This window comes from Macrotis lagotis, chromosome 1 (genome assembly GCF_037893015.1).
Source record: "Macrotis lagotis isolate mMagLag1 chromosome 1, bilby.v1.9.chrom.fasta, whole genome shotgun sequence".
Classification (NCBI taxonomy): Eukaryota; Metazoa; Chordata; class Mammalia; order Peramelemorphia; family Peramelidae; genus Macrotis; species Macrotis lagotis.
The window spans coordinates 245,961,284-245,985,270 of record NC_133658.1 but is presented as its reverse complement, the minus strand read 5'-3'; the positions used below and the strand labels follow the sequence as shown (position 1 = coordinate 245,985,270).

General features: G+C 35.4%; 1 protein-coding gene across 4 annotated transcripts in view; it reads right to left on the bottom strand.

The window, feature by feature from the left end:
• The window catches only part of NUDCD3 (NudC domain containing 3), a 138,784-nt gene that overhangs the window by 107,570 nt on the left and 7,227 nt on the right, over positions 1–23,987 (bottom strand). For 3 of the 4 annotated variants that reach the window (XM_074210072.1, XM_074210071.1, XM_074210074.1), the window contains exon 2: positions 16,315–16,631. In XM_074210072.1, the coding sequence (XP_074066173.1) occupies positions 16,315–16,631 (317 nt within the window). Of the gene's footprint in view, positions 1–16,314; positions 16,632–22,187; positions 22,276–23,987 lie in introns of those variants that run through there. The other variant, XM_074210073.1, reaches the window with a different exon arrangement.

Here is a 23,987-nt window from a genome sequence, read left to right as displayed (position 1 = left end):
GCCAATTCTACTATATAAATGTGATCATTAATTTCTTTAGAAATAAAAGGCTCCAGATTCAGCAAAGTAGGAAAATGAAATTATTATCTGAAGCATGAGAATAGAGGTAGCGAAAGTCAAGTCAAAAAACAAAAAACAAAAAAAATTCCCTAGGAAAGTTCCTCAAAATGGATTAAGAATCTGATTTAACACTAACAGAGAGAAAGCACTATAAAGACAGTCATGAATAATACTTTGGTTACACTGACACTTCCATAATGTGCTAAGATAGTTAATAAACTAAATTATCTTTATATAAATCCATTTAGAGCCTGGGATCCAGAGCACCATAATGTATTATAGCAAATGAAGTTCTGAGTTGTTTCAACTTATAACTTAGGAACTTAGGAAATGCCAAAACAGTCCTTAGGAAAAAAATCTATAGCTCCAAACACTTTCATTAGCAAAAAAAAAAAAAAAACCAAAAAATTGAACATTTAATTAAAAAGTAGAAAAGAAAAAAAAACCTCTATGAAACAAAAAAATCAATTTTGAAAAATTAATGATAAAATGATAAAAGAAAACATTTAGTTGGTTTAAAAAAATCATTTTAATTGGCAAATAAAACTAGAAGCTATTTTTCAAGTATGAAATAAAATATTAGCTAATTTGACAAAAAAAGAAAACCAGACTGCAAGTATCAAATTAAAAAAAAGGATTACAAATTATTTTGCCTGACTAAATGCTAGCAAAAATGATACCTTAAACAAATATTTACAAAAATTAAAAATGCCCAGATTAACCTAGCATGAAAGATTTTTAAGCAACCCAACTTCATTAAAAAAAAAAAGAACTTACTAAGTCATAAAGGAATTATGAAAGGGGTAAAAAGTCCAGGACCTAGATTTTCAAGTGAATTCAAAGAAATCCAAAGAATTCAAAGAAAAGTGCATTGTAACACTATTGTTAATTTTAAAAATCATAGTATTAATAGTAATATTTATATAACTTTAAGGTTTGGAAAGCTTTTTACAGGTTTTCACTTGATTCTCACAACAACCCTGAGAAATAGATGCTATTATTATCATCTCCAGTTTATAGATGAAATGACTCCAAGAAGTTAAATGACTTGCCCATAGTCACATCACTATTAAGTATATGATGCAAAATTTGAACTGAGGTCTTCCAGACTCCAAATCTAGTCTTCTTGTCTATTATGCCACCTGGCTGTCTCATAAACTTATTATATAAAACTGTTTACAAAAGTATTGAAAGAAAGGATCCTGCCAAATGCATATAGAAAAAAAGTCATGACAGTTAATCAGGGAGAGCAAATGTAAAGAAACTATAAACCAATATCTCTTAAATATCATGAAAATATTTAATAAAATTTTAACAAGAGGCTAGAGCAACATGGTAGAAAGATTATATATTATAACCATATTGGATTATGCAAGAAATACAAGGTTGGTTATTAGAAAATTTATATGGGGGGCGGAGCCAAGATGGCAACAAGAAGGGATAAAGTCTTAGGAGCTCTCTGATAAAATTCATCAGCTAAGGACTCTAACTAAACTTTCGACAGACAGAACCCACAAAGGGTCCCAGTGAGGCAGTTCTCCTACTCGAGGTAACCTGGAAAACAGCAGAACGGCTCTGCTCCCCGAGGTCGGAGGGGCGGCCCACCAGAGGGGTGGCCCACCAGAGCCAAAGAACCTCAGCCTCCCAGAGGCAGCGTAAGGGTGCTGGGAGTCTCAGCTCACAGCAGCGGGGGAGTCTCCTGCGCTGCACCCCGAGGAGCACTGGCACAAAGTGGGGGAACAGCGGGGGACCTCTGCCAGAGAGAGCACATGGAGCACAGCACTCAGAGCACACAGAGAGCAGCATGGTCTTTCCCCAGCCCTGATCCAGGAAACAGAAGCAGGCGGAGCCAGTAAGCAGGAGCCCCCAGGGCATGAGTCCATAGAGCAGAGGGAGGGGAGTGAAGAGAGACTGCAGAGCTCAGTCCTCTGCCCCTGAAACAGGACTCTGGGGCTCTGACCACATTCAGATCCTGATCCCAGTCTAGGACCCCCATAGAACAACAGCACACCCCACCTCAGCCCAGTGGCAGAGGGAGGTGCTTACAGTCATTCACAGACCAGGAGGGAGGACAGAGCCTCACACACTGAGACCCTTGTGGGAGTGTCCCAAAAGTTCAAGAAACACCCCAAACCAGGCCCAGGCTGGGAAAATGAGCAAGCAGAGAAACAAAAAGAAGACTACTGAGAAATATTTTGCAAATGAGCCCAAGAAGGACCAAAATCCTCAGTCTGAAGATGAGGAAGCACAAGCTCCTGCATCTAAAGACTCCAAGAAAAACAGAAATTGGGCTCAGGCTATGACAGAGCTCAAAAAAGACTTTGAAAATCTAATGAGGGAGTTAGAAGAAAAATTGGGAAAAGAAAGGAGAGAGATGCAGAAAAAACATGAAAATGAAGTCAGCAGCTTAGTCAAGGAAATCCAAAAAAATGCTGAAGAAAATAGCATGCTAAAAACCAGCTCAGGTCAAATGGATAAAACAGTTCAAAAAGTTATTGAGGAGAAGAATGCTTTAAAAAGCAAAATTGGCCAGATGGAGAAAGAGATAAGAAAACTCTCTGAGGAGAACAAATCCTTCAGACAAAGAATAGAATTCAGGAAGATTGATGAATTTAACAGAAATCAGGAATCAATACTTCAAAACCAAAAAGATGAAACATTAGAAGAAAATGTGAAACATCTCATTGAAAAAACAACTGATATGGAAAACAGACTTAAGAAAGATAATTTAAAAATTATTGGAATACCTGAAAGTCATGATCAGGAAAAGAGCCTTGACATCATTTTCAAAGAATTACTGCAGGAAAATTGCCCTGATATTCTAGAAGCAGAGGGCAAAATAGAAATGGAGAGAATCCACCGATCCTCCAGAGAAAGAGATCCCAAAAAACCAACCCCTAGGAATATTATAGCCAAGTTCCAGAACTCCCAAGTCAAAGAGAAAATATTACAAGCAGCCAGAAGAACACAGTTCGAATATCACGGAGCTCCAGTCAGGATCACACAGGACTTAGCAGCAGCTACATTGGAAGCTCATAGGGCTTGGAATACAATATACCAGAAGGCAAGAGAGCTTAGAATGCAGCCAAGAATGAACTACCCAGCAAGGCTGAATGTCCTCTTCCAGGGAAAAAGATGGACTTTCAATGAACCAGGGGAATTTCAAAGGTTCCTTTTGGAATGGCCAGAGCTGAACAGAAGGTTTGATCTTCAGATACAGGACTCAGGTGAAGCATAGAGATTGGAGGAGAGGGGGGAAATATGAGGGACTTAATGAGGATGAACTGCATGTATTCCTGCATAGAAAAATGACACTGATGATACTCATATGAACCTTCTCAGGTAGAGAGAGCTTTTATAGTTGAAGCACAGGAGAAAGCTGAATTTGATGATAAAATATGGTGTAAAAATGGAGTCAATAGAAAAAAAGGGAAATGGAATGGGAGAAAGAAAAAGGAGAGGGGGAATAGTCCAAGATATTTCACATAAGATTTTTTTTTATTACAATGAGCTATTGCAATGATATGGAAGGGGGGAGGCAAGGGGGAATGAGGGAAACTTTGCTCTCATCAGAGATGGCTAGGAGAGGAAACAGCAAATATACTCAATGGGGTATAGACATCTGGAGTAAGAAGGAGGGGGGAGCAGGGGGAAGGGGTGGGGATGTGAATAAAGGAGGAGAGGATGGACCATGGGGGGGAAGAGTGGCCAGATATAACACATTTTCTTTCTTTCTTCTTGCAAGGGGCTGGGAATGGAAGGCCTGCCCAGGACCATAGGGCCAGGTGGATTCTGGGCCTAAGGGGTGGTATGGGGGCTCAGGGCTTCTTGGCCCCAGGACCAGGGATCTGTCTGCTGTGCCACTCAGCGACCCTACAGCAGAGTCAGAGTGAAAGGAGAGAGAAAATAAGAGTACACGGTAGTGGAGAAATAAGAAAGGAAGGAGTTGTGATCAGCAATGGCAACGTTGGAAAAATATGGAAATAACTTTTGTGATGGACTTATCATAAAGAATGTGATCCACCCATGACAGAGTTGTTGGTGTTGGAACAAAGACTCAAGCACATTTTTTGTTATTATTATTTGGGGGAGGGTGCAGGGCAAGTGGGGCTGGATGGCCTGCCTGGGGCCACATAGCAGGGTGATCTTTGGGTGTCTGGGGCCGGATTTGGACCCAGGTGCTCCTGGCTCAAGGGCCAATGCTCTGTCTGCCACCCAGCCACCCCTACTATTATTACTATTTTATTTTATTTTGGGTCTTTTTTTTCCTTTCTTTTTTTTGGTTTTTGCAGAGCAGTGGGGATCAGGTGGCTTGCATGTCACACGGCTGGGTGATTCTTGGGGTTACGAGGCTGGATATGGACTCGGGTTCTCGTGGCTCCAGGGCTGGTGCTTCGTCCATTGCGCCACCTGGCCATACCTACAATTATTACTATTATTATTTTTTTATTTTAATTTTTTTCTCTCCCCTTTACTTTTTTTGCCCAAACAAGTCTATCTATATTTATGGGGGAGGAGGGGTATTTTTTTTTCTTGTAAACAAGAATATTTTATTAATGTAAAAAAACATTTGTACAAAATGAGAATAAAAAATAAATTAAAAAAAAGAAAATTTATATAAATTTTAAATCATGATTATTACAGATACAGATAAGGCTATTGAAAAATATAATACTCCTTAAAAAAATTTAAATCATAGAAATAAATGAACTAGTTATTCCTTAATAATACCTTTACAGAAGAGTAGTTAAAATTGTATGTTAAAAAAAATGCCAGAAGTCTTTCTAGAAGGCTAAAACAAGAATGTCTATTGTTATCACTATTATTTGATACAGTTCTAGAAATCCTAGCTATAGCAACAATTCAAGAAAAACTAAGAGAATAAGTACAGGCAAAGAGGAATCAAAAATAGCTCTTTTGTACATATGAGTTAGAGAATCAACTAAAGAAAATAATGTTTAAAAAAGTTATCATAAAAGAAACCCAACACAAATTTAGTAAGCATCTTCTATATGTAAGGTACTATGTTAAGAAATGAAGATACAAAAAAATGACAAAAGACAGTCATTCATTGCTCTCAAGAAGCTCAAAGAAAAAAACATGCTAAGAACTATTTATAAAGATACATACAGGGTGGCTAGGTGGCGCAGTGGATAAAGCACCGGCCCTGGAGTCAGGAGTACTTGGGTTCAAATCCGGTCTCAGACACTTAATAATTACCTAGCTGTGTGGCCTTGGGCAAGCCACTTAACCCCATTTGCCTTGCAAAAACCTAAAAAAAAAAAAAAAAAAAAAAAAAAAAGCAAACAGAAAAAATCAGAATGTTAAATTTATTATTATACTCTTTTAAAAATGCTAAATAGAATAAACATTCAGTTTCATATATAATTCTCTTTGTTTATGAAAAGGATCATACTTTTTAATTTGTCACAGTCTTTTTTTTAAGGTTTTTGCAAGGCAAATGGGGTTAAGTGGCTTTGCCCAAGGTCACACAGCTAGGTAATTGTTAAGTGACTGAGGCCGGATTTGAACCCAGGTACTCCTGACTCCAGGACCGGTGCTCTAGCCACTGCGCCATCTAACCGCCCCCATTCTTTTTTTTTAAATAAAAAAATACAATTTTTAGAATGATGAATTCTGCCAGTCTTCTCCCAAGGAGCAATACAAATATCACAGAGGGCAGAGTCTCCAGAATAAGCATGTTGCAATCCAATTCAAATGCAGTAAGATCCCTCTAGGACAATGGCTTCAGAAAAAAAGAAATAATATCCTTTTGCTTTCTTTTTATTTTATTTTTTTGGTTTTTGCAAGGCAATGGGTTAAATGACTTGCCAAGGTCACACAGGTAGTAGTATCAAATTGTCCGAGGCTGGATTTGAACTCTGGTCTTCCTGACTCCAGGACTGATGCTGACTCCAGAACTAACACATCTTAAAAAATAACCATGCTCTATTAGGCATATAATGAAATTGTTTAAATTGAGCTGAGTGACTTCTATGGCTCTCCTCACATCTTCAGCCAGAATCATCTGACCACAGTATATGCAAATAAGTTATTAACCCAGCTTTCTACTATATTATTTGAACATCTACATGACTTACAGAATCATTTACAGTAGATAGATCACTATAAAATGGACAAAAAATGGTTTTGATAACTTCAATGTGCATTTTTGTTATACTATTTTTTTAAGAATTTACTGTTTTGAAAAGGAAAAAATAGGATCTGCCCTTTTACAGTTAGTTTGGTATTATGCATCATCTGATTCTCACACAAGCATACAAATGCAGTAGTCTTTTCATTAACCACAGTGACACCTAGAGGTAAAATGCCTTCAAATAAAGGAACCAAGACAATGTTCATGTTATAGATACACACTAATTCCACAAATTATATAATATTTAGAGATAGAAGAGACCTAAGGGATTATCTAGTTAAAATCTCTCATAGCCCACTGTTTGCCCCTAAGAAAAAATGAGATGCTAGAATCACACTGAAACAATAGAAAATGGACTGATTAAACCAGGATAGTTTTTGACAAACTATTTTTGTAAACATACGTACTTTAATAATAGGCAGAAGGGCATAACAGGGAAATGAACTAAAAATCAGGATGACTTGAGATCAAGTCATCATCATCTTCTGACATATTACTAAAGGTATGACCTTAAATAAATCACTTAATCTCCAAGTAGTTGCCCCAGGAAACTATAACATTGTAAAAAGTCAACAGTACATTGGAAGCAGTTTTGTCATCTTACACTGATGAAATCACAAATCTGGTTTTAAAAAATAGTATATAATTAGAAATAAACTGTGAAATCTTGTAGCCTTGGTAACATCTGCAATGTAAAATATATTCTACTACACAAATGCTTGGCCATTCTAAATAAAGCTCAAGGAAAGAGAGTCTCCATATTAAAGAACTTTTAGATTCACCCTATTAGAACATAGGGTATTCTCATACCTCCAATAAAAACAGATATTTCCATAGAAGATTCACATCTCAAAGACCTCAAGAAAGTTCCCAAGTCCATAAAGAGGGGGAGGGAAGGAAGAAAGAAGGAAGTAATAATAAACTCAATAACTCAGAATTCAATCAACACAAGAATATCGACTGCTCAGAAGACACTACTTAAAACTTCTAGGAAAAATGCAAAGTAGTTTGGCAAGAAATTGATTTTAGCTAAATACCTTTCAATACATACCATAACAAGAGTAGACTGATACTCAAATATAAACATCACATCATTTTTAAACCACAAGAAAATGGGTGGAAGTATCCTCCACAACCAAAACTAGGAGAATGCTTAATAAACAAGGGACAGATATTAGTAAAGATAAACCATGTAATTGAAATTCCATGAAACTGAAAAGATTCTGTACCATCAAAAATCAATATTAACCAGAACAAGAAGGTAAACTGTCAACTTGGAGGAAAAAAACCTTTGCATCAGATCCTTCTAATAAGGAAGGGCTTGATTACACAGGGTATTCCAACATTTTACAATATTACAATATTAAGGCTAAAGTTAAGATTGCATTAAGATTTTGGGGACTCTTTGTAAAAGATATATAAAAATTAACACAAAATATTATAGACCAAGAGCCATTCCCCAATGGCTCAAAGGATATAAACAAATAGTTCTCAAAAGAGTTTGATAACTATTAACATACAAAAGATGACATTTGAAAAACTGCTCCCAAGCACAAATAGATTTTAAAAAAGTCCAAACAATTCAGATTCCATCTTCTATACTCAGCAACTTGGCAAATATAGAAAGATGGAAATACTGAACGTGGCAAGGTATATGGAAGGCACAACATTTGGTGGAGGTATTATGAACTAATCTCAAAATCAATTCAAAATCACATAAAAAAAAGGAGACTAAAATGTCTTTACCCTTTGAAACAGAGATGCCACTGGTAAGACAAACATCTCAAAGAAAAGACAGAAATAAAAAAAGTCATATATATATATGTATATACATACATATATATATATATATATATATATATATATATATATATATCTCTCAGTATTTTGTGAGGTAGCAAAGTACTGGAAACAAAGTTCATATATTGGGACTGGCTAAACAATAGCTCCACAGCACTGGTTTTGATGGCCTTTGGAATAAATTGTTTTTTGTTCTCATCTGCCCATTCCACCAGGGAAAGTTTTTATATGCTTGGAGCAAATACCCTCTTATGTCACCAACAGTTTTAAAGTCCTCCAGTTACCCTCAACCTGGTTAAGCCCATCTACTAAGACAGTTTTACTGGGGGTGGCTAGGTGGCGCAGTAGAGTCAGGAGGACCTCAGTTCAAATATAGCCACAGACACTTAATAATTACCTATCTGTGTGACCTTGGACAAGTCACTTAACCCCACTGCCTTGCCAAAAATTTTTTTTTAAAAAGACAGTTTTTACTGGCTGTTGTGTTCCTGCTACAACTTCTTGGGACTATAGGTAAGAAATGAGTGAATCAGGCAGATACCCAATACCAAAAGTGGAAGAACACCATTGAAAAGGGCTCAGCAGGTCCTCACACCAGAATATTAGTTCAAAGCTAAATTGTCACATATGATAATACAGAATCTACCAAAAATCTAAGGAGTTGGTAGATCACTCACAAAAAGGAATTACTGATTAGTCACAATTGCTTGAGCCATTCTAATTTAATAGACCTAGAGTTACTTTGTTATAACAACATTCACTACAGCACTAAAGAGTAGAATTTCATAGTATCAGAGATCTATTAAAAGGTAGGAAGGTAGGTAACCCTTTTGTTTCTTCCAGGGGATAGTGGTAACAGTCTGAAGGACAAAAGAGATGAAATTATTAAAGTAGTCTCTTCAGAGTTGAGCTATATAAACTGAACCTCAATTTGGTCATAATCTTATAAACACTTTCTATTCCCATTGTACCTGTTGTTCATCTCTTGCTTTCCAAAATATCTAAACTGGGCAGGAAGAAGAAGGCAAGGAAAATTTTCTTTAGTTAAAAAAAAAAATTAAAGGACAAAGAGATAAATATTGGTTTTTAGCAGATCAAGCTTCCCACTCTCCTGTCTCAGAAAGAAATGGATCAAAATAGCAATATGCTTTTAGACTACAGGAGAAAATTTTTTTTAAAATTTAAAATGTAAGCTCACTAGTATAGATATCTATATAAGTCACTTCTATTACTCAGGAACCAGTTTATTTTGTAATTCTAAACCATCTAGAAATTTTATTATTGCTAAATGAGTACCCACATCCAGTATTACCTGCTTTACAGCTGGAGCACTTACCTCACATTCATAGTAAAAATCAAATGAGAGAATTTACATAAAATCTTTCGAAACTTTAAAGCACTAGATATTATTATTCAAAGTAATTCAAACTAAAAAATATTTTATTTTTTTATTATTATTATTATTTAACACAGGCAATGAAACTCAAGGTATTGAAACAACTATTAGATTCAAAACATTTACTGATGACAAAGTTTGAAATACTGGTTAAAGCAAATTAAGAGAATCCATTTATTTCATTTTCCTATATATTCCTATATATTTCCTATATATTCCCCCATTACAATAGACGCCCAAATGCATCTATATAGCTCCAAAATAATCTTAGGAGTGCCACCCAACAAACCTTATGGGGCTTTGCAAACATGGACATTAAGAGGTGTCATTTTCTCAAGCCTTCTCTCACACTTTACAAATACAATTTCTGGCATTCAGTTTTATTGTGGTATCTTCTCAAATTACCTACAAAAATATTTGATTAAACTATAGACATACTGATATTCTCTAAAGTAGGGACATATACTTGCTTACTTAAAAATTTTGAACTGTAAGAGTCACTTGGCAATTACACCCGAGCACTGCTAATCAGAGCCAAAGATGAAATCTCCACATTGGTCCCCAGTTCTTCACTACAAAACATGCTCTACTTATCTTTTAGAACAACTCTTCATCCTACTCAATTACCCTTCCAGGCGAGCTCAAGCACGACATAAAAATTAAAAGCCCCAAACTTTTCAAAATGCTCTTAAACAGCACACTGAATCCAGAGACAAAGTGGTATAAGAGCATATAAAAAAATTCTAAATTACTAACTTGTTAGACCAGAAAACTGGTTTATGAGTATCAGTACCCATTCACTTGTCTTGCTTCAGTTCCTGAAAGGATGCAAGTGAACACTTAAGGCAACTAAGGAATAATTCTGATCTTCATTTATCCTAATAACCTGCTACCAATGCCAAGTCAAGTAAAAGCAAGTGGGACAAAAAATGAGAAGAGAATGACTTCCACTTGTACCCCACAGTAGGTAAAACTAATCATATCAATCAAATAAGAATTTATTAAGTGTCAAAAGATGGGAGAAAGGGAAAAAAAAATTAGTGATAGTCTTATTAAAGAAAAAAAGAGGAGCCAGTGAAAGCTTTTTTTTATAATGCATTCAAGAAAAAGGAACATACAAAAAGGAACATACCAAAAAAAAGGGGGGGGCAGGACACCTTTGAAAGTTGCATAATGAATTTATATTATACTTAAAAAGAAAAGCCAACTGAAGCAAGATAAAGTCATGATTTCATGTATAATCTTGTTTAAATTGGTATATGGAAATGCTTATTGTATTTGTTTAGATTCAAAATAAAATATTTTTAGAAAGAATAAGCAGAATCCAAAGAAATTGTTAAATGACTGATTAATGCATTAAAAGTAGTCTGCTATGATGAGAAGACTATGCCTGTGAATATAACTAAAACTGGTAAATAAAATAAAGATCTTGGAAAGAAAATAAATTGATTAAGCTCCTACAGTGTGCCAAGCACTATGCCAGGTACTAGAATCACAAAGATGAGAGCAAATCAGTTCCTGTCATCAAGGTGGTTAACTAACTAGGGACAGATGACATGTACATATATACAGTTATAACCAAAGTAGATAAAATGACTTGGAGGTAAGGCATTACCAGTTGGGGGGAAGAAGGAGAAAATCAAAAAGGCTTCATATGAAAGGTAGTGTTTGTTCTGAAATCTGAACAAATCTAAGAATTCTGAGATAGAGGAAAGGAGCAGACAAATTATAGGCATGTAGGATAGTCAATGCAAAGGCATGGAAGCAAGAGATGGGAGTACAGTATATAAGAATAGCAAAAAAGGTCAGTCTGGCTGGACCACATGGTACCTGGATAGGCATAATGTCTAACAAGGAAAGATAAGATGGGATTTGCCTATAAAGGTCTTTAAATGCCAGAGGAACTTATATCTGGTCATAAAGAACATAGAGATTTTAGCAAGTACAGAAGTGACATAGATTTACACTTCAGGAAAAAATCATTTTCACAGCTGTGAGAAGAATGGATTAGGAAAAAAATAAACCTCTAGGAGGCTTACAACAATAATAGTCCAGGAGAAAGGCAATGAGGTCCTGATCTTCAGTGAAGGACATATGAACCAACAACAGATCCAAGAAATATTACAAAGGCTGAATTAACAAGATCTGACAAAATGATTAAGGAGTAGAGGGTGACAGGGTGACACTAAGATAATGAACTTAGGTAAGTAATAAAAAGATCGAAACATATTAAGCACTTATCATGAGCCAAATACTGTGCTAAGTACAAGGTGGCATTTCTCAACACAAATAGGCAAACTCTAAAAGAAAAATTAGTTGATATTAAAATTAACAAATTCTGTTTTCTGGACTTGATAATTTGAAATTTCTATATGATATCCAGTTCAAAATCACCAGCAGACAGCTGGTGATGAAGGATTAAAGTTCAAGGAAGAAACTGAGGCTGGAGATTTGGGAGTTATCATTATAGAAATAAACTCTAAAGACATCAACAAGAAAGAACATCAGATGAGAGAGGCTCAAGGACAAAGCTTTGTCCAGTTAGGGAGCAGGAGATGAAGAAACTGCAAGAGAACTGTGTCATGAAAATGAAAATGTATTCAGAAGAAAAACATAAAATCAATGGTGTCAAATACCACAGAAAGTTCAAGAATGAAGGAAAAATGAGAAATGGTCACTTAGGGCTTTTGTATTTTTAAGAGATTGTAGATCACTTCTGGAGAGGGCAGTTTCAGTTGACTGATAAGGTTAAAATCCATATTGTAAAGGGACAAGAAATATGTAAAAGGGGAAGAACAGAAGAGACAATGAAGAGTTTTTTCCTAGACATCTGGCTAAGAAAATAAAAATAGGAACTATACCTGTGATTTCACTAGCATAGGATATTTCTAGATGAAAGACAGTGAATTGCAACAGAAGCAGGACTGAAAACCAGATTTGACTAGTTTCAATCCCTGTTCTCTATCCATTGCACCACAATGCTTTTCAGTGGGGGCATGGTATGCTATAACAAAGGCTTTTTTTAAGCAATGGCAAAACCAGAGGGTCTAAATAATCCTGTTCTGAAAGAAAAGAGCCCACTATGCAAACTGTGACACATACTTTGAATGAAAAAAATCTAATGCCTAGATACCTTCCACAAGATGATGCAGTCTTTAAAAAAAACCAAGAGCAGTACAATGGACTGTAACCAAGAGTTCTGATTTTTGCTTCTGTCATTTATTTGCTATATATGTGTGTATATAGCTACTATAGGCAAATTAGCATCTCACTCTAGTTATTTCTTTAGAGATAAAATGAGCAATTTTTACTCAAGTATCAAAACTGTAGCTCTATAGATTACAATGTGAACATTCAACTGGAAAGACTTGGAGCATGATAAAAATCAGATCATCTCAATCCATTTTTAAAAATCAAAAGCCTCAGCAGTAAATTTCACCTAGAACTAATGAGACACTTCATCACTTCTCTGGTTACTCTGTTCAAGTGGAACCAAAAAGAAGTCAAAAACTGAAAATGATTTCTGGTGTATTGCAGGATAATTCTTGGCAATGGCTAAAACAATGACCAAATAATAGGAAACTCTGATGAACAGAGAGACATGTTGTCTGTAAAATACTTGAGTACCTCCCTCTAATACATTTATAATTCAATTTAAAAGTAAAAACCATCAAAATAAATCTGAATTTTTAATAAACTTAAAAAAGTTAAAAGTATAAGGCAAAGACAAGAGCATTTCTAGAAGACTTTTGAAGAACTATTTTAGCCATGCTTGTAAGTCATAGATATGTATTGAGCCTTAAGCTTCATCAAACTATGGAAAACGAGAAAATCAAGTTCCTAAATTCTAATATATCAAAACTCCACCCTTTCCCCGTGACCATCTGTCACCACCCCTTTTCATTCCAAATCTGTACAAACTGTCAAAATCTCAAAAGACTTTTCTTTTGTATTATGTCACTACCCTAATCCAAAAACTATAGTTGTAACCAATCATCTATCAAAACCTAAATTTCTCAGTCCACCCCATATACAAAAAAAACCTGCCACCCACTGGTGACACATCTATAACACCTGCACCTGAGGCTAGTGCTTGTGAGGTAATAGTTCTGAATTAAGGCAACGTAAGGACTAAAGTCAAGCAAGTGTCTACATAAAGTCTAACACCAATATGACCAGCCACTGAATGGGGAAGATGGAGGCTGAGCCAGGCTACCCCAAGATAGGGTGAACCAGCACAGGTCAGAAACAGAAGACAAAATTTCCCTATGCCAATCAGCAGTAGGATTGGGATGGTAAGTGACTATTATACTCCCAGGCTATGTGTGATAGGAAAAACTAAAGTTTCAAAAATAAAAATATTAGGAATGGAATATATGTGCATCTAGATGAGTCAAGAACCATCTCCTCCAATAAGCCTTTCTTGCATACTACATTATGAACTTGGACAAATTACTTTTTTTTCTCTAAGCCCAGTTTCTTCATTTATAAATGAAGGCATTAAATCAGATTTTTCCTAAGGTCCTTTCTAACACCAAAATTCCATGACTTTATTACTTTAAGCATTACTCAATCCTGATCATTCCTTTGATTTAAATTCCTTAGTATTTGTAAACTAGTTATACATTTTTTTTTTTAGGTTTTTGCAAGGCAAATGGAGTTAAGTGGCTTGCCCAAGGCCACACAGCTAGGTAATTATTAAGTGTCTGAGACCGGATTTGAACCCAGGTACTCCTGACTCCAGGGCTGGTGCTTTATCCACTGCGCCACCTAGCCACCCCTATACATTTTCTTTTAATGAAATTTATAAATTAAGAGTGAAAGTTATAACTAGGGGCAGCTACATGGCATAGTGGATAGAGCAACAGTCCTGAAGTCAAGAAGACCTGAAATCAAATCTAGCCTCAGATATGATCCACCAGCTGTATGACCTTTGGCAAATCACTTAACCCCATTGCCCCATCCCCCCAAAAAAATTTACATCTATTGCTGAATCTATCAAACAATTATGTCTTTCTACATGGAAAATATTTTATAAGAGTTTTCAAGTTGGTATTTTGATCTAATGAATCAAATGGATTTTTACATTTTAAAAAAACAGTAAGTATAGTGAGATCTTGTTTTTCTGAATCTGTTTAATTAAACTATTTAATTGTAAAGATGCAGTAATGCATTATAAAGTATCACTTGCAAAAATATAACTAAAGAGCTGAACTGTAAGTACATATACACTATATAAATATAAATACACTATTCCCTGTGTGTATTCACACATGTATGCAAAACTTGAACAGATACTCTCAATGAAAAATGAAATGGGCTCAGAAATTAAAAGAAAAAAACAGGCTAAACTGCAAGTATGAAATTATTTTAATGACTTAAAGCATCATCCTGAAACAAGGCCCCATCTTTTTAATACCAATATTCCTCCTATGATGCTATGCATCTAAATAGCATACAATACCATATTTTCTCTGAAGAATCAAAATTGTATGTCACCCAAAAAGGTTTCACATTCAAAAGAATATTCTATAGCCTATCACCAACAAAGAACTGTAGCAATACAAAAGATACTGAGAAACATTTAATTAGAAAGAGAGGTGCCAGTCAAGTATCAAAAGCAATCATCAATACAGAGGCTGTTTGCTCCACTGGTACTCACACAATGTAAAAAAATTTAAAGGAAAATTCCCAACATGCTGGGGCACTGTCCTTATGGAAGGGAAGTACAACAGAGAGCTGCACAGAATTTGAAGACATGGATAGATTTTAATTTGCACCACTGGAGGGAGCACTTATAACAAGATAGAGAGCCACTAAAGAAGTAGCCATCCAAGAAGTATCACTAAAATTATAAGACCATTATGTATTTGCAAGGAGCTCAGAAAGGAAACCAGGGAGATCATTCATTGTAATAAGGAAACAAAAGATTAAATAGTAATTCCTTGCAGAGTGATAAAGAAAAGTTCTTGACAATCACTTCAAGTCAAGAAGTAATTCTACTATTCAAACAAAAATGCCAAGCCTAGCCCTGGCCTATGGAAGTTCTGAAAAAAAAGGACTGAGAACACTCTAAGAAAAGTGAATCTGCATAATAAGAACCAAACAGACAAATAAAAAGAAAGGTACAAAGATCTACATTTATGGGGCTGCTAGGTGGCGCAGTGGATAGAGCCCTGGAGTCAGGGTTTGAGTTCAAATCTAGTCTCAGACACTAATAATTACCTAGCTGTGTGGCCTTGGGCAAGCCACTTAACCCCATCACCTTGCAAAAAAAAAAACCTAAAAGAAAAATCTACATTTATCTTTGAAATCAAGAGATTCCCCCATAATGCCACAGCTCAGATTTGGCTTAGTATTCTCTCTATAACCAAGTTTTCAACTTTACTCATTTAAAAAGAAAATCAAATTGCCTACAGACTCCAAAAAAGGCAACCTTTATAACTAGATTGGATCACCCAGAAAAATATGAGGACTTTTAAATAGTCACATAATAATCATTAAGTAGAGTAAATGCTTGGATAGGAGAGGTTGCACTATGCTACACATTACAGGAAATGGTAAAAACTTAAGCAAGAAAAGCTCCTAATAATACAGAGAACTTATACAACACAATGCTGGCTTCAGAAAAAAAAGTAGTTAGGTGAGCTGGGAGTTCTGATTCCAGTTTCAGTATTAATTTAGCATATAGCTCCTATACTACTCTACTAATAACTATAGAGACAAAACAGGGAGGAAAAAAGTTCACTAATTTTTATAAAACTCAGGGTGGAACATCTGAAGCACTGTATGAAAATGTGTTGTGTTTAAAGGACAAAAAAAGCATGCTTATCACATGAAACCCCATTTGAGTCAAAACTGTCAACATGAGATGGAAAAGCTACAAAATTGAAATCCTTACTTGGGAAGAGCTTGTGGTTCAACCGGAACATCAGCAACAGCTATTGCTGAAGGTTCTGCATTCGTGGAGCTGTCACCTGGCTCCTGCTCAGTCCCAGAAGGTGCAGGGGGCTTCACCATCTTTGTTTCTTGGTGCCCTGAAGCAGGTCCACACTCTGTGGTAGAGTCTATCTCCACCTCCTGGGCTGGGGCCGGCACTTTTTCAGCAGTTACCGCAGCTACAGCCTCCTCCTCTTCTTTTCTTCTAATTTTCTCTTCAAGTTCCTTTCTTCTCCTCTCATCATCCTGACGAGCCATGTACTCAAAGTTTTTGAACACCTATAAAGTCAAAACAATAATATGGTCAGTACAGTATCTATCATGGGTTAGAATCTGTTCAGTTCAGTATCAAAATGCAACAGAGACAATAGCAATTACAAGAATCACTTTTAATTTACTCTATGTTCTAAAGTCAGTCTTTTCTCTTTACTCTGCATCAAAGCTTCCTTTACTGCTAACATGGGAGATAGAATTCAACTTCACCAAGCTATTGAACAAATGAGCACAATTAACAGCACCAGGTCTTAAATTTGCCAGGCACTAAGTGCCTCTCACTTTTTCTTCAGCAAGAGATGAAAAAAGGACACATAGGTCCTGCCCACATACCATCTCATTGAGCTGTAAGGTGATACAGCCTGCCCATACAAGTAACCACAGTACCAAGTAGTACATGGCAAAACAAAAGGAGATAATCAAACTGCCCAAAGAAGTTAAGGACGAAGGGATCACTTTCATCTGCGGTAGGCATCAGGGAAAGATATATGATTGAAGTGATGATACCTGAGCTAGGCCTGGTAAAAAAGATTTTCACAAGTAATACAAAAAGAATACATTTCGGGGCGACTAGGTGATGCAGTAGATAGAGCACCAGTCCTGGATTCAGGAGGACCTGAGTTCAAATCCAGACTCAGATTCTTAATAATTACCTAGTTGTATGACCTTAGGCAAGTCGCTTAACCCTATTGCCTTGTAAAAAAAACAAAAACAAAAAAGGAATACATTTTAATTCCCCATCAAAAGCCACACAAAGCATATCATCATCCTTTTAATTGCCTAATATTTTATGAATATACCTTTCTTTCTAACTGAATGTTAAATTTAAACCAGAGGGAAAAAATCATAATGTTATCATCTTATTAAACAAATACATAAAATATAAAAATACAAAATACAAAAAATATTTTAAAAGTCCCATCTTTTAGAGACATTTATCAATTTAATCAGATTAAATGCCAGATGGAAAATCAATTGAATTTTAATATCCAGGGAACATTGTTTAGTTTACTATGCTGCAGTTCACAGACAGAAGTATGAATTACTGCTTTCTTTGACATGTGGAAGGTGATAGACAAAAAACTAATTTCAGATGAGCCATATAAAGGAGCCAGTCTAAAGCAACAATTAGGAGCACAGGAAAGAAGTAGGAGAGGTTATCTAACCAACAACAACAAAAATAAAAAGAATTCATCAATAAGAGGAAAGGAATAACTGTAGAAAAAGAGCACAATAAAAATGAGTAACAAAAAATTATAGGCAGAGAAACAAAGATCTTAATTTCAAAACTAGAAATCTTAAATAGCTTCATTTCTCCATTCCTAGATAACTTGAATAGCTTACTGGCCTTCACCTCCATCTCTACTACACATCAGAAAAGCAAGACCATCATGACACCCTGGATCAGATACTGCTTGCCAGTCTCTCCAATCCATTATCATTCATCTATCCCACCACATGTGGAATACCTCCAATATTTCAGTATCCTTTCAAGCCTCAATGATCACCTATATAGCACTTTATTAGCATAAAGATTTTCACATTTTATTTTATATTGTCTATCATTTGATTTTCTGCCCTACAATTCTCCTAAAACATTCTCCATCATTTCACTAATAACTTAGGTTTATTGGTTAATTTTGTTTTTATATCATTTCCACATATACCTTTCTCACATCAAGAGCTTTCCTTTAACAAAAGGAAAAAAACTGCAAAAGTAAAATGTCAGTCTAATAGCATCTGCAACATTTCATTCCCAGTTTACCCCACTTCTCCAAAGAAAGGAAGGAGGTGAAAGTCTAAATCTTTTCTCTGGGGTCAAAAATTAGCCATAATTACACACAGCATTAAATTTCATTTTAACTAATGATTTCCTAATAACTAAATCCAAAGCCCTCTTATCCTCTGCCCTTCCTCCTTTGGTTTTCATGACTATATATTCCTGGCTCTTCTATAACTTGACTTCTCAATTGCCTTTGCTGGCTTCGTTCTACTGACCCCTAACTATGACTGCTCCCCAAGAGTCTGTATTCTCCTCTTTCTAAATAGGTAGGTATAATCTTTTTATTTTAAGTTAAGCACAGCATGTATGATGCATGTACAAGGAGTATATTATTAATATATAGTGATTGAATTGAGATCATATGACTCAAGTTCAAGTGGAAAACTTTACCCCCCCCCTTCCATTCCACCACTTCCAAATGCCTAGTCTGTTGGGCATTTCCTCCTGAATGCCTTACCATCCTCAAACTACTTACCAGTGCCTCAAACTAATCTAAATTCCCCAGGCCAGGACAACCTTTCTGTTAATCCTACACTCATTCTTCTACTCAACCTGATTTAACTCCTTTACCATTTAGGTGGCACGGAGGATACAAAAGCTGAGACTGGTGTCAGGAAAAGACTTGAGAACAAATCCAGCCTCATACACTTCCTAGATGTATGAACCTCTCTTAGCCACAATTTCCTCAATTGCAATATGGAAATAATTGTAAAATGAGAATTACAATAGTCCCATGATTGTTGCAAGGGTCCTTTGAGATATTTATAAAAGACTTAGGACAGGACCTAGCATATAATGGATAGGTACTTAAGTCTTCTTTCTCCCACAAAATTGGCTATCAAGTCACAACTTCCATCAAATTTAGCTAGTCATTGATTTTTGAGCTAAAAGAGATCATAGAGATCATTCAATCCAATGATTACATCCCATTCATGAAATCAATGTCCAAAGGTAGAGTAATACTAAGTGGTAGATAAAATTTAATCCCAATCTTATTCTTAAACTTCATTCTTTACAAATCCTAAGGATGGTTAGAAAGCATCAATCATGGAGTCAGAAAGCTTTGCTCAATAATCTTGATGATCATTTCATTTCAGTTTCCTCATCTGAAAACTAAGAGACTGGACCAGAAGGCTCAGATTTCTTTTAGCTCTTCTGTTATTACTCCCAGTATGACTATCATTACTATAAACTGCACCCTCAGCATATCACACCAAAATATATTTAGAGAACAAGCCCCAGCTCTTCTCCTTCATATGATCTCTCTTTCCAATTCATCCTACATACCAGATTATTAGTGATCATTTCCCTAATCAAATCAAAGTATTTCTATTATCAAATAAAGTTCAAACTCTTAACTTGGTATTGAAGACCTTCTGATTTCTAGGTTATCTTTCAACAAATTCAATAAACATGTATAAATGCCTGTTGTATACAGAACATTTTTCTACGTGCTGGGGAAAGAGTGGAAAGTGGATGTGAAAAATTTAAATCAATGTCTCTGTCTTGATGGAGAACACCACCAAGTCAGTCTTCAATAAGAAGTATTTCTCTCACTCAAATACCAGTTCTTCCAGGAAAGCTTTTTTGATTCTCTCCTTACCCTTACCTCCCTCTCTCCCTTTCAGTATATAATGACCTTTCCCCCCCTTAAATCTCAAACAGTATTTTGTTTTCATTTATAATGTAAACATTATACAAACTATAATAAAGAATACATTATAAATTAGCTAGCCTACAAGAACAATAAAAGTCCAAGAGAAAAGTAGAAGAAATGGATTTAACTAGCAATAAATAATTCACTGAGGAAAGGAAAAAGTAGTAAAAGAACAAAGCAGAAAAAAGAATGTAAAGAATTATAGGCAGACTATAATCCAGTAAAAAAGCATACCACAAACAACAATAATACAGACTATATTATAATGCAAAGTGCTACGTGAAACCCAAGAGGAAAAAGGAGAGGAGACGGGACTACTGGTTGGAAATTTTTTAAATGGCTTCCTGATTTTAAAAGGTAAGTAGAAAAATCAACAAATGTAATGAACATTACAGGGATAAGGAACAACATGAGCAGAGACATACAGAAGGGAGAAGTAAAGGATAACTATAGATGATAGCATATAATCTCCTCTGACTGAAGCATAAAAAAAAAATAAAAGGGACACAAGCTGGTAAAATAGAAAGGCATCTGTATAGGATCTTAAAGACAAACTAAAGAGCGAACTTTACTTGAGAGACAAAAGGGAGCTATTACAGAGTTTGAGGAAGAAGGATTATGTACTTCTGTATCAGTGTTATCTGAAGTGCTGACTGAAAGGAAAACTAAAGACAGAAGACAAGTTAGGAGGTTATTACAATAATCCATGCAGGAGACAACAAGGACCAGGTTTTAGGGAAGTGATGGTAAGAAGAGAAGAAAAAAATGGAAGAAATGGTATTTACAGAACTTGGTACCTGACTGAGAATAAAAGGAAAAAAGAGAAAAAAGGTTTTAAATATGGGAGACTCACCCCTTCATATTCTTCCTCTCTCCCTCCACATGATAAAATAGTCTACTTAACATGTTTCTTGAACTTTGACATTCTTGTTCCACATCTCCTGTCAGTTTTTCCCCCAAGTGTTTTTCTTTATTCTTCACACTACTCTCCTCCTCTAAGCAAATTTTAAAAATACAAACCCCCAAATAAATCCCACAATACATATCTGATAGGCAGTGCAGAAAAAACAATTCCCATATTAATCATACTTATTTCCATCTCGTACTACATCCTAAGTTCATCATCTCTCTCTAAGGAGATGAGTAACATATTTAATTTTAAGTTTTGGACTCATAGGTTACCATTGTGTTAACGAAGAGTTCTAAAGTCTTTCAAATGTTATTTTTCTCTGTAATGTTATTGTTCTACTCTTATTTACTTTGTGCTATATGTGTTTATAAAGATCCTTCAGTTTCTTTTGAAACTGTCCTTTTTATCATATCCTATGGAACAATAATATTCCATTATAACATCATTTGTTTAGCCATTTCCGAACAGAACAATCCTTAGTTTCCAAAGTCTGGAATTGTTATATTTTTATTCACAGATCCTTTTCTCCTTTCTTTGATTTCTTAGATTTCCCAGTGGGAAAGCTGGAACAAATCATATTTACAGTTTTGTTAACTTTCTACATATAGTTCCAAATTGCTTTCCAAAATAATTAGACCAATTCATAGCTCTACCAACTAGTCAAACTAGTATACCTGTTTTCCATAGTCCCTCCAATATATGTCATTTTCCTCTTTTGTCATCTTTACCAGTCTCACAGGGGAAACTTATCTTTGAGTAATGGAACCAAACTTTGAGGTAGGGCTGCAAAGTTGCTTTAAAATTATTTAGTGATAAAATGATTAATATGGATTTATGTTAAAACAGTTATACATGTAAAGTCAGTAATAGATGGCTTTCTGAGAGGGGGGAGGGATAGAGGGAAGGAGAAAAATGTGACACTATAAAACTTGCAAAAGAAATGATTGTTGGGGTGGCGAGGTGGCACAATGGATAGAGCACTGGCCCTGGAGTCAGGAGTACCTGAGTTCAAATCCAGCCTCAGACACTTAATAATTACCTAGCTGCATGGCCTTGGGCAAGCAACTTAATCCCATTGCCTAGCCAAAAAAAAAAAATGATTGTTGAAAACTACTATTGCAGGTAGTTGAAAAAATACATTTTTTTAATTTTTTAAAGTGAAGCAGCTAGGTGGCGCCGTAGACAGAGCACTGGCCCTGGAGTCAGGAGTACCTGAATTCAAATCCAGCCTCAGACACTCAATAACTCCGTAGCTATGTGGCTTTGGGCAAGCCACTTAACCCCGTTGCCTTGCAAAAACCTAAAAAAAAAAAAAAATTTTTTTTAAGTGTTATCACACAATGGGGCAGCAGCTAGGTGGCACAATGGATAGAGAATTGGCTCTGGGGTCAGGAATACTTGAGTTCAAATCTGACCTTAGACACGTAATAATTGCCTAGCTGTGTGACCTTGGACAAGTCACTTAACCCCAATGCCTTAAATAAATAAAAATTTTAAGTATATCATGCATACTTTTTTTTCCAAAGAGGAAAAAATGATTAATGATTTAAAGTATTTTTCCTTTTGATTTTTGATAGCTTGGGTTTTGAAAACTGTCAATTCATGTTTTTTTATCTTAAATTCATGTTTTTTTATCTTAAATTATCAGAGAAATTTTTTGCAAAGATTACCTGATTTAATTCCTTTGTCAATTAGGTGGCACGGAGGATACAAAAGCTGAGACTGGTGTCAGGAAAAGACTTGAGAACAAATCCAGCCTCACACGCTCCCTAGATGTGTGAACCTCTCTTAGCCACAGTTTCCTCAATTGCAATATGGAAATAATTGTATAACGAGAATTACAATAGTCCCATGATTGTTGCGAGGGTCCTTTGAGATATTTATAAAAGACTTAGGACAGGACCTAGCATATAATGGATAGGTACTTAAGTCTTTTTTCTCCCTGCTTTTCTCCCACAAAATTGGCTATCAAGTCACAACTTCCATCAAATTTAGTTAGTCATAGATTTTTGAGCTAAGAGAGATCATAGAGATCATTCAATCCAATGATTACATCCCATTCATGAAATCAATGTCCAAAGGTAGAGGAATACTAAGTGGTAGAGATAGAATTTAATCCCAATCTTATTCTAAACTCCATTCTTTAAAATCCTAAGGATGGTTAGAAAGCATCTATCATGGAGTCAGAAAGCTTTGCTCAATAATCTTGATGATCATTTCATTTCAATTTCCTCATCTGAAAGTTCAAATCCAATCCCAGACACTTAATAATAATTGTTCAGCTGTATGACCTTGGGCAGGTCACTTAATCCTACTGCCGTAAATAAATAATTTTTCTAAAAAAAAAAGTCAAATTCTAAGTCCCTAGATTACTTATAGAAGATACACTTCAAGTATTTTGTAGTTTTTATAGTTATTTTGAAAAGAATTTCTCTTTCCAGTTCTTCTTACTGAGTTTCACTGGATATACTATACAGGAAAGTATGGATTTATCTGATATCCTACAATTTTGTTAAAGTTATTGTTTCAATTAAATTTTAGTTAACTCTAAGGTTCTTAAGTATACTACCACTGCCATTTACAAAAAAAGTAGTCATTTTGCTATTTCTTTGTCTATGTTTACCCAGTCTTTCTTTGCTCATGCTTTTCCTTTCTCTTACTGTATTTTCATCACCTCCACCAACTAGAATCATACCTGACCTTCAAGGAATAACTTAAATGTTACATCCTCTATATAGCCTTCTCAAATCCTCCTGGTCAGCAATGTCTTTTCCTTCCTCTTATACCCTTTGGCACTTGTTTGTTCTTATTCACGTGGCACTTATTCTATATTTCCTTGTACTGCTGGCCATCTTTATGTTTTATCTCCCTTATTAGATCATAAACTCCTTAAGAGCAGAAACTAGGTCTTTTGCATCTTTGTTTCACCCTCTGACAATGTGGCTTACCACATAGTTACTGTTCAATGAATATTTGATAAATGAATTACCCACCAAATTCACTGTTACTACA